Below are 15,800 nucleotides of genomic sequence, written 5' to 3'. Positions count from 1 at the left end.
CGACAGCACCCACTTGGAGAGAGGGATCCGCCCATAGGAACAGGAAACCTACAGAGATAAAAGAGGGCGGTCCACCTCTCCCCCTCAGTTGGATTTCAGAGTACCCGGAGGACCGCCAATTATTAGGCCATTTTATTATCAAATATTCTAAATTTATTAACTTTACAACTAAGGTGGTGTATATACATTATGTTAACTTCTAGGGAGGGTTAGTGAACGGGTGCTGTCGTGGACTCATTAAAAGAGCATTACCGGTAAGTAATCCGGCTTTTTACTCTTCACGACAGCACCCACTTGGAGAGACTTTCAGAGACCTTCACCTGGGAGGGACCACCGTGCCGAGGACCGCTCTACCAAAGGCTAGGTCGGATGAGCATGATAAATCAAGTCTATAGTGGTTATAAAAGGTAGAGGGCGCAGACCAAGTTGCAGCCTTACATATAGACTCGATTGCGACGTCTCCCCTTTCTGCCCAAGAGGAAGCCATAGATCTGGCGGAATGTGCTTTGATACCCTCCGGAGGATTCTCATTGCTCTCTGAGTATGCCAGCCTAATCGCGTCTCTGATCCATTGAGACAGGGTACCCCATGTGACTTCACATCCCTTCTTTTGGCCCTGAAAGGAAACAAATAGAGCCCTACTCTTCCTCCAGCTGCTAGACCTCTCAATGTATTGTAATACTGCTCTTCTAACGTCTAGTGTATGGAATCTTTCTTCCTCTGGAGTAGAAGGGTTACTAAAGAAAGAAGGGAGATGGATTTCTTGTAACCTATGAAATTTCCCTGCTACTTTTGGTAAGTATGAGGGATCTGGTTTTAGTATTAGCTGATCCTGGAATGTCACTAGAAAAGGGGGTTCTATTGAAAGTGCTTGTATGTCGCTAACTCTTCTGGCTGAGGTTAGTGCAACTAGCAGTGCTGTTTTGAAGGATAGGTGTTTAAGGGATATTGAATCTAAGGGTTCAAAGGGCGGACGTGTTAAGGCCTCCAGAACCAGGTTCAGATCCCAAGGAGGAACTCTAGGTATGTGTACTGGCTCGCTCCGCTCACAGGCCGAGATGAATCTGCTTATCCATTTATTGCCTGCCACAATATAGCTATAGAGGGCCCCTAGAGCTGACACCTGGACTTTTAGTGTGTTGACAGCTAGCACTAATTCCTTTCCTTTCTGTAGGAATTCTAGGATCGCCGTAATCGGGATTTCTCCAGACTCAGGGCCTGTGTGGGACTCTAGGAATTTTCTCCATACTCTGGTGTAAATTCTTGTCGTTGTTATTTTCCGACTTTGTAGGAGTGTATTGACTAGTCCCTCCGAGAATACTCTTGATCTCAACATTTCCCTTTCAAGTTCCAGGCCGTCAAGTGGAGACTGTCCACTTGAGGATGGAAGAAAGGCCCCTGTGAGAGAAGCCTGGGGGTTGAGGGAAGCACCCACGGGTCTGTCACTGACATCGCTTGTAGGCATGAAAACCACGGCCTCCTGGGCCAGAATGGTGCTATTAGGATTATCCGTGCTTCTTCTGCTCTGATTTTCCTGATCACCTGCGGTAGTAGTATGATTAGTGGGAACGCATATGCCAGTTTGAATTGCCACGGGGCCTGGAGGGCATCCAGAATTTCCGGACTGTCTGACATATTTAGAGAGGCGAACCTTCGCACTTGCCTGTTCTTTTTGGTGGCGAAGAGATCTATTTGGGGAAGACCCCAAAGTGACACGATGTGTGTGAATATTTCCCGGTTTAGACACCACTTCCCTTGCCGCAGTGTATGGCGGCTTAGGAAATCTGCCTCTACATTGTCTCTTCCCCTTATGTGGAGGGCTGAGAGAGACAACAAATGTTCTTCTGCTAGGGATAAAATTCTTCTTGCGGAAGACATTAAGGTGACCGATCGAGTTCCGCCTTGTCTGTTCAGATATGCGACTACGGTGGTGTTGTCCGAAAGGATTCTCACGTCCTCCCCTTGTAACTGTGGAAGAAAGTGAAATAATGCATGATAAACTGCCTTTAGTTCTTTTAAATTTGACGAATCCTTATCTTCGCCTATATCCCATAGGCCTTGGGCAAAATTATTCCCCATATGGGCTCCCCATCCTGTGGGGCTAACGTCCGTGATAATTATATGGGAGGGTGTTATAACCCAAGGTACTCCCACCGTTAGGTTATCGCCCTTTAGCCACCACGCAAGGGAGGTTAGGACCTCCTGGGACAGCGTGATTTTCTTTATCAGATTCCCTCGATCACGGGACTCCTCTAAAAGAATTTGGTATTGTAGCGTCCTCGTGTGGAACTGGGCCCACTGAACTGCCGGGATGCAGGCAGTAGGGGATCCCAGGAGGGACATTGCTTCCCTTAAAGATATGTGTGGCCAACGTATCGCCCTCCTAACCTTTTTAATTGCTGAAATTTTTACCTGCGACAACAGACACCTTTGGCTTATGGAGTCTAGCTCGAGGCCCAAGAAGGACTGAACAGACTGCGGCTCGATTCTGGACTTTTTGAAGTTCATTATCCACCCTAGGGCATGCAAGGACAAGATTGTATCAGCAACTCGATCGCTACATTGTCGGATTGAATTTCCCACTATCAGAAAATCATCCAGATAGGGTACTATTAGTGTGTCCTTTTGGCGTAAAAAAGCCATCACTTCCAGCATCACCTTTGTAAATACTCGTGGTGAAATGGAAATGCCGAATGGCATGGCCGTGAACTGGAGATGCTGTATCTTGTCATCGAGGAGGACCGCCACTCTGAGGTATTTCTGATATCTGGAATGGATGGGAATATGATAATAAGCATCCTTCAGATCCAAGCCTGCCATCATACAATTGGGGAAGAGGAGCTTAATCGTGGATCTTATGGATTCCATCTTAAATTTAGGATTTATTATGAATGAATTTAATTTTTTCAAGTTGATTATTGTCCGGAATGATCCGTCTGGTTTGGATATCAGAAAGAGAGGGGAGTAAAATCCTCTGCCTTCTTGCCCCTGAGGCACATGGACCAAAACTCTTTTGTCCAGTAAATTCCGAATCTCAGCTTCCAGGGCCTGCTGTTGGATTGGTGAGCTGAAGGATGTTATGATCAAAGAATTACGGGGTACATGATGGAATCTTAATTTTAACCCGTCTTTGATAATGCCTAGGACCCAAGGGCTAGCTGTAATTTTCTCCCATTGTCGGAAAATTTTTTTTAGCCTCCCTCCTACTGGAGGGACTGGCTCCTCAGTTCCTGCCCCTGCGGAAGGAAGATCCCCTAAACATGGCACCTTTGCCTTTTCCTTCCTTTGTGGCCCAGCGGTTTTGATTTTCTGCTGGTCTTCCCCGGCCAAAGGGTCTTCTCCTAAACGCCCTCCTATAAAATGGGAGAGGAGGGTTAGGGAATCCTTTTTTCCTTTCTTTTGCCTTCGTAAGGATTTCATCTAAGGCTCTTCCAAATAAGAACTCACCCTCGCAAGGAATGGTACACAGCTTTGCTTTGGACTGGGTGTCACCTCTCCAGCTTTTAAGCCACAGGCTACGCCTGGCGTTATTAGCCAACCCCGCTGTTCTGGCTGCCATACGTAAGGAATCAGCCGAAGCATCCGCTATATATGCTGCTGCGCCACGGATTAGTGGTATGGCGGCTCGCAGTTTGTCTCTGGAGATCTTCTGGTCTATTTGCTGGTCTAGTTGATCAATCCAGACCAGCATAGAACGAGCTGTGCAAGTACTAGCTATTGCCGGTTTAAATGTGCCGGTAGCTGCTTCCCATGCCCTCTTCAAAGAGGCGTCAGCTTTGCGGTCAAGTGGGTCTTTTAAACTGCCCGTGTCCTCCACTGGTAAGATCGTTTGCTTTGAGGCGGAGGCCACTGCCGCATCTACCTTCGGGACCTTACCCCATGTCGACAACTCTTCGTCGTCAAAGGGGTACCTTCTTTTTGAGGTTGAGGGAAGATACCCTCTCTGGTCCTGTCTCTCCCATTCTTTCTTAACCAGCGCTTTTATTGCTGGAATAACTGGAAAAACTCTCCTCTTTTTGTCTGTCAGACCTGCAAACATGATTTCTTGAGTCGTTTGCGGCTCCTTTGTGTCTGTGCATCCCATTGTATTCCTCACAGATTTAACTAGATTATCCATATGATCTAAAGGAAAACAGCAACGGCCCTCCATATCTGAGGAGGATGCTGATGTGGATGCGTTGGAACTATCTGAGACTACTTCGCCTTCATCGGTTTCTACAACCGCTGGTTTGGTAGTTTCGATATTAGAGGGCCTGTTCTGGTTTAGGGCCTGTAGTTCTTCCCTAATTATGGCCCTTATATCTACGGCTGATGTTGATGCCTGTTTTGCCGTTTCATTAATGCATCTTTTACACAGCCTTTTTGTGTAAGAGTCCGGTAGCGGACATGCACACAGGGCACACTTTATTTTTTGATTTTTCCTTCCTCTTAGTCTGAGATATGATGCCAGAGGGGAGAGAAGTAGAGAGAGAGAGAGACATTTTAACAGCTTGATAGGCAGAGCGTCGTCCACTCACCCAGTGAAGCTGTAGGTACCGGCTCAGGAGGCTGAGAAGGAGGCTTGTTGGCGTGGCTTCTGTGGCTGCGGTCCGAGGAACCCTGTCTTGCGTGGTCCTTGGCTGCTGCTGTATCGCTTGCCTGGGGATGCGTGTCCTGCCTTGGTGAAGACATGATTGCACGCCAAATTCCTTCGCCCCATGCCTTTTGTAAGCTCCTTCATACCTGGTACCTCCCCCCTCCAGGTGCGCCTATTTGCGGCTATTAGCAAGCGCTTCAGCGCTGATTCCAGCCGCCCGTGCTCTGCAGGCGATCATTTTTTTTTTTTTTTTTCCTGGAGGGGGCGGGGAGCGCCTCTTACTCTGTGGTGCCGCCCAGCTGCGCGTGCGCTGTGAGCCGAGGAACCTCTGGTAACCCGGAAGTTCCTTCTTACCACTTCCTGCTGCTGAATGTGCGTCCTCCTAGACGCTGAAGCCCCATAGGAACGCCGGAGGTTGCCGTTTCTCTCCGGTTCCTGCGCCCCCACATGGACCGGAATGGATTCCCCGCCGGTGTCATGTTCTACGCAGAGGAACTCCCGGTCGGCGCCACCCGGTACCGGCGTTTCTGCATCTCCGTTCCTGCCAGCCGAGGAGGGAGCCGGATTCCAGCACTCCCCCGTCGCTGCTTCTGAAGCCGGAACCCTGCCGTTCTCGCAGATACTGCACAGGCGGTTCCTTGGCCCAGGTAAGTCTGTAGCGTATCCTGCGGTTCCGTTTAGGAACAGGAAACCAACTGAGGGGGAGAGATGGACCGCCCTCTTTTATCTCTGTAGGTTTCCTGTTCCTATGGGCGGATCCCTCTCTCCAAGTGGGTGCTGTCGTGGCGAAGAGTAAAACATTCATGTTAACGTAATAGAGCCATTGTGACATTTTTACTTACCAATACCCTGAGTGAATCACAGTCACACTGCACACACACTGATATAAAGCAACAACAGAAACAAGAAAAACAACAGAAAATACCTTAATGCCGAGAGACCGGCTCCTGCATAATTCAAGTACGGCCTTTCCACCTCTTCAGGATTTATTCCAAACAGTCCAAACCTGTAAATATAAAGTCCTGTCATTTGCCCCCGGCACTGTAACGCTCCAGCAGCATGAAGCAGTTCCGTACTGGCCCAGTGTCAATGTCTCTGGAGACGTGCATCCTGAGACTTGTGGTTTACACGCGGTTTTATGGCATCAAAGCATCTGTCCGGCCGCATCTCAGGAGAACAGCTTAGTTGTTGCGGATGTGAGTACAAGCTTGTTGTCTCCAATTTTTTTTCTACCAGGGGTGGGATGGACCGGGCTATTTTGGCCTTAAAGGGAACATGTCACAATGAAATTGTCGTCCAATCTGCAGGCAGCATGTTATAGAGCAGGGGGAGCGGAGTGCATTGATATATAATTTTGAGAGAAAAGATTTAGTATAATCTGTGTTTTTATCATTTAAACTCTGCTCTTTTTGGGATTTTCGGTCCAGTGGGCGGGTCCTATCAGTGACTGATCGCTCCCTGTCTATGTACACTTACACAAAGAAATTTCTGAGTCACTGATAGGACCGCTCACTGGACCAATAAACCCAGAAAGAGCACAGGATTAAATGAGGAAAACACAGGCTATACTGAATCTTGTCTATCAAACCTATATTTCAGTCTGCTCAGCTTTTACTGCTCTATAACATGGTGCTAATAGATTAAAATACATTTTCATGGTGACAAGTTCCCTGTAATGACATGATTTGTTTTTTTAACATTTAAAAAAGCCTTCCCATCAAATTATTTACCCTCTTATTATACTTCAGTCATCATATTACATAGCACTATGTACTTACAATTGCTCTTTTTGCCTTTCTACCCAGTTAATTATTTTCTTTCCCATTAGCTCTATGACAAAACGTGATTAAAAACTGACTAGCTGAATCCTTCTAAGCGCCATGTAGGAACAGGAGGTCAATTTCCCCTGTATGGTCAGGAGTTTAAGAGGGGGATGACTCATGCAGAGAAGAGAGACTTTGTTTCTACAAATAGCAGAGAAAAGAGAAGTAGTAGCTGGGTAGAAAGAGTAACATTAGCAATAGTATGTACACAATGTCATATAATATGATGATTACAATATATTTTTAGAGAATAAAAACTTTGATGAGAGTGCTTCTTTAAATATTGTGATGTTCACCTTGAAGAAGAAAAAAAACAAAAAACAACAACATCCTTATTTTAAGGTCATGGAACGATTACTGTAATATATATTTGATATAGTTTTCTTTGTTTTACTACTTTTGCATAATACAGGCACTTTAGGAAAAGCAAAGTCTAGCTGATTAATGTGTTTCCAATCTGCACCAATAAAGAAGAATTACCGTGGAGCTGAATTATCTTTTCTATTACTTTAGGAAAAATCCTTAGATTTTTACATCACCATCTTCTAAGAGCTATAGCCTTTTATATTTTTTTTTCTGACAAGGTTGTATAAAGTATTGCTTTTCGAGAGTCAAGACAATTTCCATTCGTAACATTTTGGGAAAACGTGACTTTATGACAGGGCTGTGGAGTCGGAGTTGTTGAGTCAGAACCCACTTTGATGGAATGGAAACCTTCAAGAAGAACCTGAAGACCCACCTGCTCCGACAAGCCTAAAGCCTGCAGTGATCCTCAGTCTACTGAACCACCGCCCGACCTGCTCTACCCTCCCCTACTGTATCCTCATCCATCCCTGTAGACTGTGAGCCCTCGCGGGCAGGGTCCCCTCTCCTTATGTACTTGTGTGTCCCTTGTCTTACACATGTTTATTATACTTGTCTGTATTTCCCCTTTTCACATGTAAAGCGCCATGGAATAAATGGCGCTATATAAATGCATAATAATAATAATGGAGTTATAATCTATTTATATAGATGCCTTGTAATGTTTTCATTTCCTGTTCTGTCCAGATGTCACCGTATCCCAGAATTCCAAGCAGAGGAAGTTCACAGACTGCCATATAGGGACACACACTCTGTACGGACCCCACTCACTCTCACAGTTCATTTTAAAAATTGTCTGTGTCTGACCGTGTACGGAGCATGCCACATCTCCTGGGCAGGGGAAGAAGCAAAAGACAATACTGACATTACAGCAGGGGATCACAGAGGATACATTTTGAGGGGTAAAATATTTCACTGACTGTTTTTAAACAATATTTTACCTCACAAAATGTATCCTCTGTGATCTCCTGCTGTAATGTCAGTATTGTCTTTTGCTTCCTCCCCTGCCCAGGAGCTGTGGTATGTTCTGTACACGGTCAGACACAGGGGTGAGAGAGACAGAGCGCAGAGGGGAGACAGCTCAAACGGGACAGCACATGAGGGGAGAACACAGCACAGGAAGGAGAGAGACAGCAGACAAGGGGGATAGCACATGGGGTAGAGAGGTCAAAGAAGAGAGCACAGACAGAAGTCAGCACATTGGGAAAGAGAGAGTGGATAGGTGGGTGAGATTCTCAGACGCTCTGAGTCTAAGAGTGTATACCGCTCGAAACGCGTACAGAACCTCCTGGGCACTTTCTGTGCGGCTGTCCCATGTCAGGGTAAAAACCGCAATGATGACTATAGCAGCCATGCTTGTATTTTAATGAAATAAATAAAGAAAATTCTGGATTTTACTCCTTGAGCTGGACTTTCTGTTTTCTATGAAGTATTCCAAGACGTCCAAGTGGAGACGTGTCCTTGCTCGGACTTTGCTACAGCATCAATGAGGGGTAAGCTGAGCTATATCCTTTTTTCTCCCATACAATGTAGAATGTGCTGTAAAGGTTTTCATAAGAATTTGGTAAAGTTCTGAAATGTCCTATAAATGTCTGTCCTGTTCCTGATCTAAAGATTTCGGCTCTTAGCAGAGATGAATCTCTGCTGCACTTTATGTTCATGCTCAGTAATGAGTCATTGATGCAGAGTCAGAATTGTGGAAATTGAAGAATCGGGAAGTTTTGGCTTACCGTCTCCACAGCCCTGCTTTTTGGTTACTGTTGATGGGGTTTCTTTTTTTTCTTTGGGGGGGGGTAATGGAGGAAGAATGCACATAAACAGCGATTTTGACATTTACTATTGTTTAAGGAGGTTGTCCACTTTGATGACAATTGTTTTTTCTAATGTAAATGCATGAAATTAGGGGTAGAAATCATCTGCCATTTTTCGAGAAGTGTAGGATGAAGCTTGGTCCAACAAATAAATCATACCAGCACTGACAGCGTGACGTCACAAGTGCTCTCCTCTGCCTTCAGCATCTATCAGCTGTTCCCTGGGAAGACTGGCACAGTGCATGTGCCACCGGCAGGGGCGCGGCTCAATAACGTCACTTTTAGCATGCAGGATTATCATTGCCTGATGATCTGGACTGACACCATGAGTGTAAAGCTGAAAAAAAAACTTTCTACACACAGGAAAGCCATTGCTTCAAGATCTGGACTGACCCTACAAGGTACATTGCCACTTGTATATAAGTGCTAATCCCTAGTAGATATATGAGGTCAGATTTTTTTGTGGCATAATCTGTGGTTGTACGGTTCAGTGTATCCTGGGTCTAGTTTTAGATTAACTTGCACATGGTCTATATTATTGCTACGTTCCCTAACTGTCTCGTCATCGGCTCTTGTGAAGCGCAAAATATTTATTATATATATATATTCAGTACCTTGAGCTTGCCCAGCCAGTAAGTAGATTTGTAGCTGCCCAAAGAAGAAGTCCTAATCCAAGTCCTATTGTCTTTACAATTGGAACAACAGTAATATTACCTGGAACGAAAAAACAAAATTACCGAGTGGCACAAATATCTGACTTTAGATGTGTTTTCTACAACCAATAGCCCTCTCTCATAAGTGTGCCTAGTGAAAGTCAGTGATGGCGCCCCCACGGGACCTAATAGATCATCCATCTATAGCTTAGAAACTCATTATACAAGGCAGGCCTAGCAGGAACCTAAAAGAGCCAGAATGCTATGTAGATTATGGCAATGGCACAGAGGTAACATCCATCCTGATGAAGAGAGAGAGGCCAGTCACAAGGTTACTTGTAGTGCACCACTAACATACTATTACATCAGTCAGACTGCCACACCTGAGTGCATCACACGACGACCTGACAATCTCTTCTATATGCATTATTAGCAATGTATGACTTGATAAAGGCTATTCTTACTAATTCAGTAGCTGATTAACAGCCAGTTCCCAGCAAAACACAAAAACCACCACAAAATCATAATGGGAAAATTGGATTTTCATTACAGTTTTGAATGTGTTCCTTAGATAGGCCACTGTTTAGCCTTTTAATTAAACACCGATAAGGCACCATATAGAAATGGTACCCATCACGAGTCTATACCAGCCTCAGTGGCCGATGGGAAAAGCACAAGATTTTTTTTTTTATTGTATTACAAAAAAAATGCCAATTAATTTTAAAAATACATTTAAACACAAAAATGTAGTTTATTTTCTGATGATACATTCCCGTTAAGCGATAAATGATTGGTGCACTAATCACTTATACAGGGCTCTCCAGACAGGCAGGCGGAGCGCATCGTACTGCCACTCCAGAGAAACCTATTGTTTCTGGGACGCCATAATTGTGCATGTCTGTGGATACCTCCCTGAATGTGATTAGCATTTCCCACATGAGCTTTTGATAAAAGCATATAAAAACAATTATTCCTTCCCTCGAATGGCCTTGATGACACAGCAGAGATGTGGCCTCTTATTCAGAGCACACAACACAATGCGGACTGGCCTGGGTGCGTTCTGGAGCCACAATGTACAGTTGTCATCTGCGTCACTCAGCTGGGACAACACAGAAGGGGTTTTGTCTTGTTTCTTTGAGTCACATTATGGAACATTGAGCGATTGTTGTGCTTTAGTAAGAACAATTGCATATTTTTTCTGTGCTCTCATGAAGAAAAAGTAAAGGCATGTGCTAAAGACACACTTAGAGGTAATCCGTCACCAGGTTTTTGCTATGTAATCTGAAAACAGCACAATGTAGGGGCAGAGAGTCTGATTCCAGTGATGTGCCATTTTTACACAGTCTAGTGTTTTATCAACATGAAATTACCACTACAGGACTAGGTGTCTATTGACATGTGGTCTTCCTTATCTGTGTAACCCTGCCCCTCACACTGATTAGCAGTTTTCTGCCTATGCACAGTGTACACAGAAAGCTGCCAAACAGTGGCGTGGGCAGAATCACACAGAACTCAGTATTCAGAGAACTGTTAGAGCTGCAGAAGAGAAAACAGCATGCAGACCAGTAAATGGTACATTGCAGGAATCAGGGTTTCAGCCCCTGCATCATTCTGCTCTCAGATCCCAAAACCTGCTGACAGATTCCCTTTAATAAAATAAGACTCAGAAGAAATACGTAAAACACTGTGAAAGGTGGCAGATAGCCAGTGTTTGGGTCAAAAAGTAGCAAAAACTGCAAAAATGGAATGAAAACTAAATGTGCTTTTTTTTTTTTTTTTTTACCTGTAGCCCAAACACAGCCTCCAACCATAGCGAGAGGCCAGAACCTGGGACAACGAAGAATTAAATTGACCACTAAAGCCACTATCCATATTGAGGCGCAGAGAATCCACTGGAAGAACATGCCTGGAGACAGAAAACAAATTCAATGACAGCAAGTGAAAGCCATCAGCTTCACAATTCTCCTGCTTCTGTAAGATTCCCGCACAATCTAGGCTCAGTGCACACTGCGCTTTCTACTGCTATACTCTTCAGGTATATGACAGAAAGTGACCCCCCTTCTGGATGGGTGTCCTGGCATCCGTCCATAAAAGGGCTCCATAGAAATAAAACCTATACGGCAAGTTATACATTTATTGTGGGGGCCCTCTGTACAGGAAAGAGCATACCAGCCAAAGGCAGGTGAAAAGACCGCTATGCTGCTGTCACACGGAGCTTTTTGAAACTGTCATGGCGGCGTCAGGGTTTGTGCAATCCACAGATTCTTAGGGCCCCGTTACACATAGCGATTTCGCTATCGCTGCTGAGTCACAAGTTTTGTGACAAAACAGCGATCTCACCAGCGATATCGCTGTGTGTGACAGCAATCAGCGACCGGGCCCCCCTGCCGGTATTGCTAATCGCTGCAAGAAACCTCTGGACATTTTTTTCGTCACTGATCTCCCGCTGGCCAGCACGCATTGCTGCATGTGACAGGCGGGAGACCAGCGATCAGCTGGTAACTAACATACACATCGGGTATCCAAGGGACGCGCGTCCCTTGGATACCCGATATGTACGTTAGTTACCAGCGAGTTACAGGTGCCGCCGCCTCACGCTGGGGACCAGGAGCCCGCAGAGTGTGTACCTGCCGCCGCACGCTGGGGACCAGGAGGCAGCAGGACGCCGCCAGGAGAGGCCGGGGATGCAGGCGCGCCCTCTGCTGGTGGAGGACTGGAACAGCAGGCACACTTGTCCGCTGCTCCCAGGCTCGCTCCGCACATCGGCGTGCTGATCGCTGGTGAAGCTGTCTGTGTGACAGCTCACCAGCAATCACATAGCGACTTACCAGCGAACCTGACACGTTGATATCGTTGTCGGGATCACTGGTAAGTCGCTATGTGTGACTCCAGCTTTACACTCTTCCTTCTAACTCCATCAATACCTATGATCAGCACAGGGTGACTCGGGCAACGACTCAAAGAGCTGCGGCTCCTAGAAAGGTAAGAGTTAAATCTTTGCTGGGCTAAGGTTATTAATCTCCTTCAGCCACATGTCTGATCACCTAAATATACAGTATATGCTGGCTTTACTCTGCAGGTAACACCAGTTATAGTTAGTCTATCCTGGTTTGGAGAGGTGGACACATCCTAGTTAAGTGGTGGTTATTCCAAAGTTGTTGCGAGTGGTGTTTGGTGAAGCTTTTCCTTTCTCCTTGGTATCTTTATGTTACTTTGTTGCCTTATTACACACACTTTAGAGTGTATTGTGTCTGTTTGTAACCAAAGTACTGCCACCGTGTGGTTGAATAATCATATGACGGGCTAAGGCAGTTATACACATGGGTCAATAGAGGGGTACTCGATGCCTTATACTGTAGAGAACACAATGGTCCGCACTCACCACCGGGGTAGGTGGGATTGGAGGGAGACCAGTGCCGCACTACCCACTCACCAGTGGAGACTGGCTCCTGCTACACTCACTCAGCGCCCACATCAAAGCACTATACAGGAACGTACAGCGTGACGTGGGTGGTACCAAGCGGCAGGAGGAGAAGGAAGCCATCTCCTCATGTATTTCTATGCAGCCGCACGCTCAGTTCCTGAGTGGCGGCGGTAGTGCAAGGTATTGAGATGCGAGACTCCTGCAAGTTTCTCGCAAGTCTGACCCCGGCCTATGTCAGTGCATGAGACATGTAACGCAACAAACACCAAAAATACCCATAAATATGGTGCAGTGTACCCCACGATTTCTTACCATCTCCAGTGTCAAACTTCTTTACAGGGACAAAGTTAGATCCATATAAAACAACAGATACGACGGCGGATGTGAAGCCGAGGGCTAGGTGAGAGCTGTTACTGTTGTCGGTATGGTTACTGTCCATCAGCCTGTCCTCCATGACTCCGTTTTTACAGGATCTCTCTCTCGATCTACAAAGTAAATTTAAAAAAATTTACCTTTCAAAATAAAGTCTTAAATAAAGTTACGCTGCCAAACTTCATAATCACAATTAGGTGATGGTTACACAGAGATATCAACCCTAAAATGTCCTGTTTTCTAGTTATACTTACCACATGTGCCAGGAAACCGTATAACAGCGCCATCGGTAACGCATAGACTACAATGGCATCCATGTAACATCAATCATGAGCTTTTCAGCTGCTGCTACTACAGCCTATGGGTGACAGATGGCATCGGATCACCTAGCCATTACCCATTTGATATATTGACATCTGTGTAACATATGTTGTGAATACATGTATAGATGGCCATGATGCAGGTTATCAGGTGGCATCCATCACTGAAAGACCCCAAAGTTAAGAAGTGGAAAGCCCAGGGAACGTTCTCTGCAGGACTCGAGTAGCTTAGATGTCCCCCGAGCAATAATGTGGGCTGGACAACAGAGCGAAACATTACAGCAGTGATCCCCTGCCTGCGGCTCTCCAACTGCTTAGGCACTCCAATCCCCATCATGCCATTAGCTGCAGACTGTCCAGACACAGGTCAGGGAACGTTGCGTTATAGCAGAAGGTTTGGGCAGCTCCTGCTGATGTATCTGGCTCACAGAGCGCTGCCCAGAGTCATCGGATACAGCTGACTAATAGATTAGATCACTTCTATAGTGAACAAATGGGTATTCTCATCTCAGCAAGCAACAGATTGCAGAAAGCGCCTGAAGAATAATCAGTTGTGTAGTGGTGGGGTCCCACGGGTCAGACCCACATACCTGTGTAGTGGTGGGGTCCCACGGGTCAGACACATACCTGTGTAGTGGTGGGGTCCCACGGGTCAGACACATACCTGTGTAGTGGTGGGGTCCCACGGGTCAGACACATACCTGTGTAGTGGTGGGGTCCCACGGGTCAGACACATACCTGTGTAGTGGTGGGGTCCCACGGGTCAGACACATACTTGTGCAGTGGTGGGGTCCCACGGGTCAGACCCACATACCTGTGTAGTGGTGGGGTCCCACAGGTCAGACCCACATACCTGTGTAGTGGTGGGGTCCCACAGGTCAGACCCACATACTTGTGTAGTGGTGGGGTCCCACGGGTCAGACCCACATACTTGTGTAGTGGTGGGGTCCCACGGGTCAGACCCACATACTTGTGTAGTGGTGGGGTCCCACGGGTCAGACCCACATACTTGTGTAGTGGTGGGGTCCCACGGGTCAGACCCACATACTTGTGTAGTGGTGGGGTCCCACGGGTCAGACCCACATACTTGTGTAGTGGTGGGGTCCCACGGGTCAGACCCACATACTTGTGTAGTGGTGGGGTCCCACGGGTCAGACCCACATACTTGTGTAGTGGTGGGGTCCCACGGGTCAGACCCACATACTTGTGTAGTGGTGGGGTCCCACGGGTCAGACCCACATACTTGTGTAGTGGTGGGGTCCCACGGGTCAGACCCACATACTCGTGTAGTGGTGGGGTCCCACGGGTCAGACCCACATACTCGTGTAATGGTGAGGTCCCACGGGTCAGACCCACATAATCGTGTAATGGTGAGGTCCCACGGGTCAGACCCACATAATCGTGTAATGGTGGGGTCCCACGGGTCAGACACATACTCATCACCTACTCACAGGATAAGCGATAGTTTATTGATCGGTCGGCGAGGTTCTGATTGCCGAGATCCGGGTGATCGGCAGAACGGGGCAATCTTATCCCAGCCAGCATGGAGCAGTAATGGAGCTGATGAGCCGCCACTCCAGTCATTGACCATGGGGCCACCGAGCCCTGCATTCGGCTTCTCCCAGTGGTCTGCAGCCCCCCGACACAATCAGCTACATTATAACCTATACTATGGGTGTGATCATTGCTTTCATAGGAGCCAGGACCCCTTTTACAAAATACGAGAGCTTCAAAAAATCACATTTAAATTTATAGTTGTAATAGTCTAACTGCAGGATGTGCAAGAACGACGGGAGTTGTAGTTTAGTAGCAGCCGGCCAGGGAAAAGTCAGCTGGTAAATAATAATGCTGGACTGCAGTGTAGTAATGAGCGCTCGGAACTCACTGTCCGGGGCTCCTAATATCACCGCAGAGAGAGACAACACGGCCGCCCACTCACCAGCTCCGCGCCGCTCACTCCCGGACTGGGCTTTGTTTCCTCATGCACCGTGTCAGGTGACTTTCTTCCTGATCACGTGACTGAGAAGCCCGGCTCTGTATTGTGTCCGCTCACCTCCAAGGGGAGGGGCTAAACCGGGGAGCTAAGCCGGTGGGCGTGGTCTGTGAGCCGCCGCCGCTGCCTGGCAGTCTGGTCACTAGTGGGCAGCAGAGAGCCCCGGGGTTTCTCTGCATTGTTTACTAGTCTAATCTCTGTCTCCATAAAGCTTCTTCCAATGTAAATCGCTCAGAAGTAAAGAAGAAATATTACTGCATTTAGGTCACAATGCAATAAGAGCAATTTTCTTTACACGTGGGAGAAATGCATTTTGCCTAATTGATTTTTTTAAACTGGAAATATGGAACATAATCCTCTGTGCGTTTTAACCCCTTCATGGCCCAGCCTATTTTGACCTTAATGACCTGGCCATTTTCTGCAATTCTGACCAGTGTCCATTTATGAGGTAATAACTCAGGAACG

At 46.7% G+C, this 15,800-nt stretch overlaps 1 protein-coding gene across 1 annotated transcript in view; it reads right to left on the bottom strand.

Annotated features, from left to right (window-relative positions):
* TMEM144 (transmembrane protein 144) overlaps positions 1–15,438 on the bottom strand; it is a 34,292-nt gene extending 18,854 nt beyond the window's left edge. Inside the window, exons 1-5 of the mRNA XM_073576585.1 lie at positions 15,282–15,438; positions 12,963–13,135; positions 11,010–11,132; positions 9,188–9,287; positions 5,502–5,582 (exon numbers count right to left, since the gene is read on the bottom strand). Coding sequence (XP_073432686.1) covers positions 5,502–5,582; positions 9,188–9,287; positions 11,010–11,132; positions 12,963–13,104 — 446 coding nt within the window. The 5' untranslated portion in view covers positions 13,105–13,135; positions 15,282–15,438. The remainder of the gene's footprint in view (positions 1–5,501; positions 5,583–9,187; positions 9,288–11,009; positions 11,133–12,962; positions 13,136–15,281) is intronic.
* Between the last annotated feature and the right edge of the window lie 362 nt (positions 15,439–15,800).

The sequence above is a fragment of the Dendrobates tinctorius genome, unplaced genomic scaffold, assembly GCF_039654945.1.
Source record: "Dendrobates tinctorius isolate UK_male_01 unplaced genomic scaffold, ASM3965494v1 ptg000008l, whole genome shotgun sequence".
Taxonomy (NCBI): domain Eukaryota; kingdom Metazoa; phylum Chordata; class Amphibia; order Anura; family Dendrobatidae; genus Dendrobates; species Dendrobates tinctorius.
This window is presented reverse-complemented; position numbering and strand designations above follow the sequence as displayed.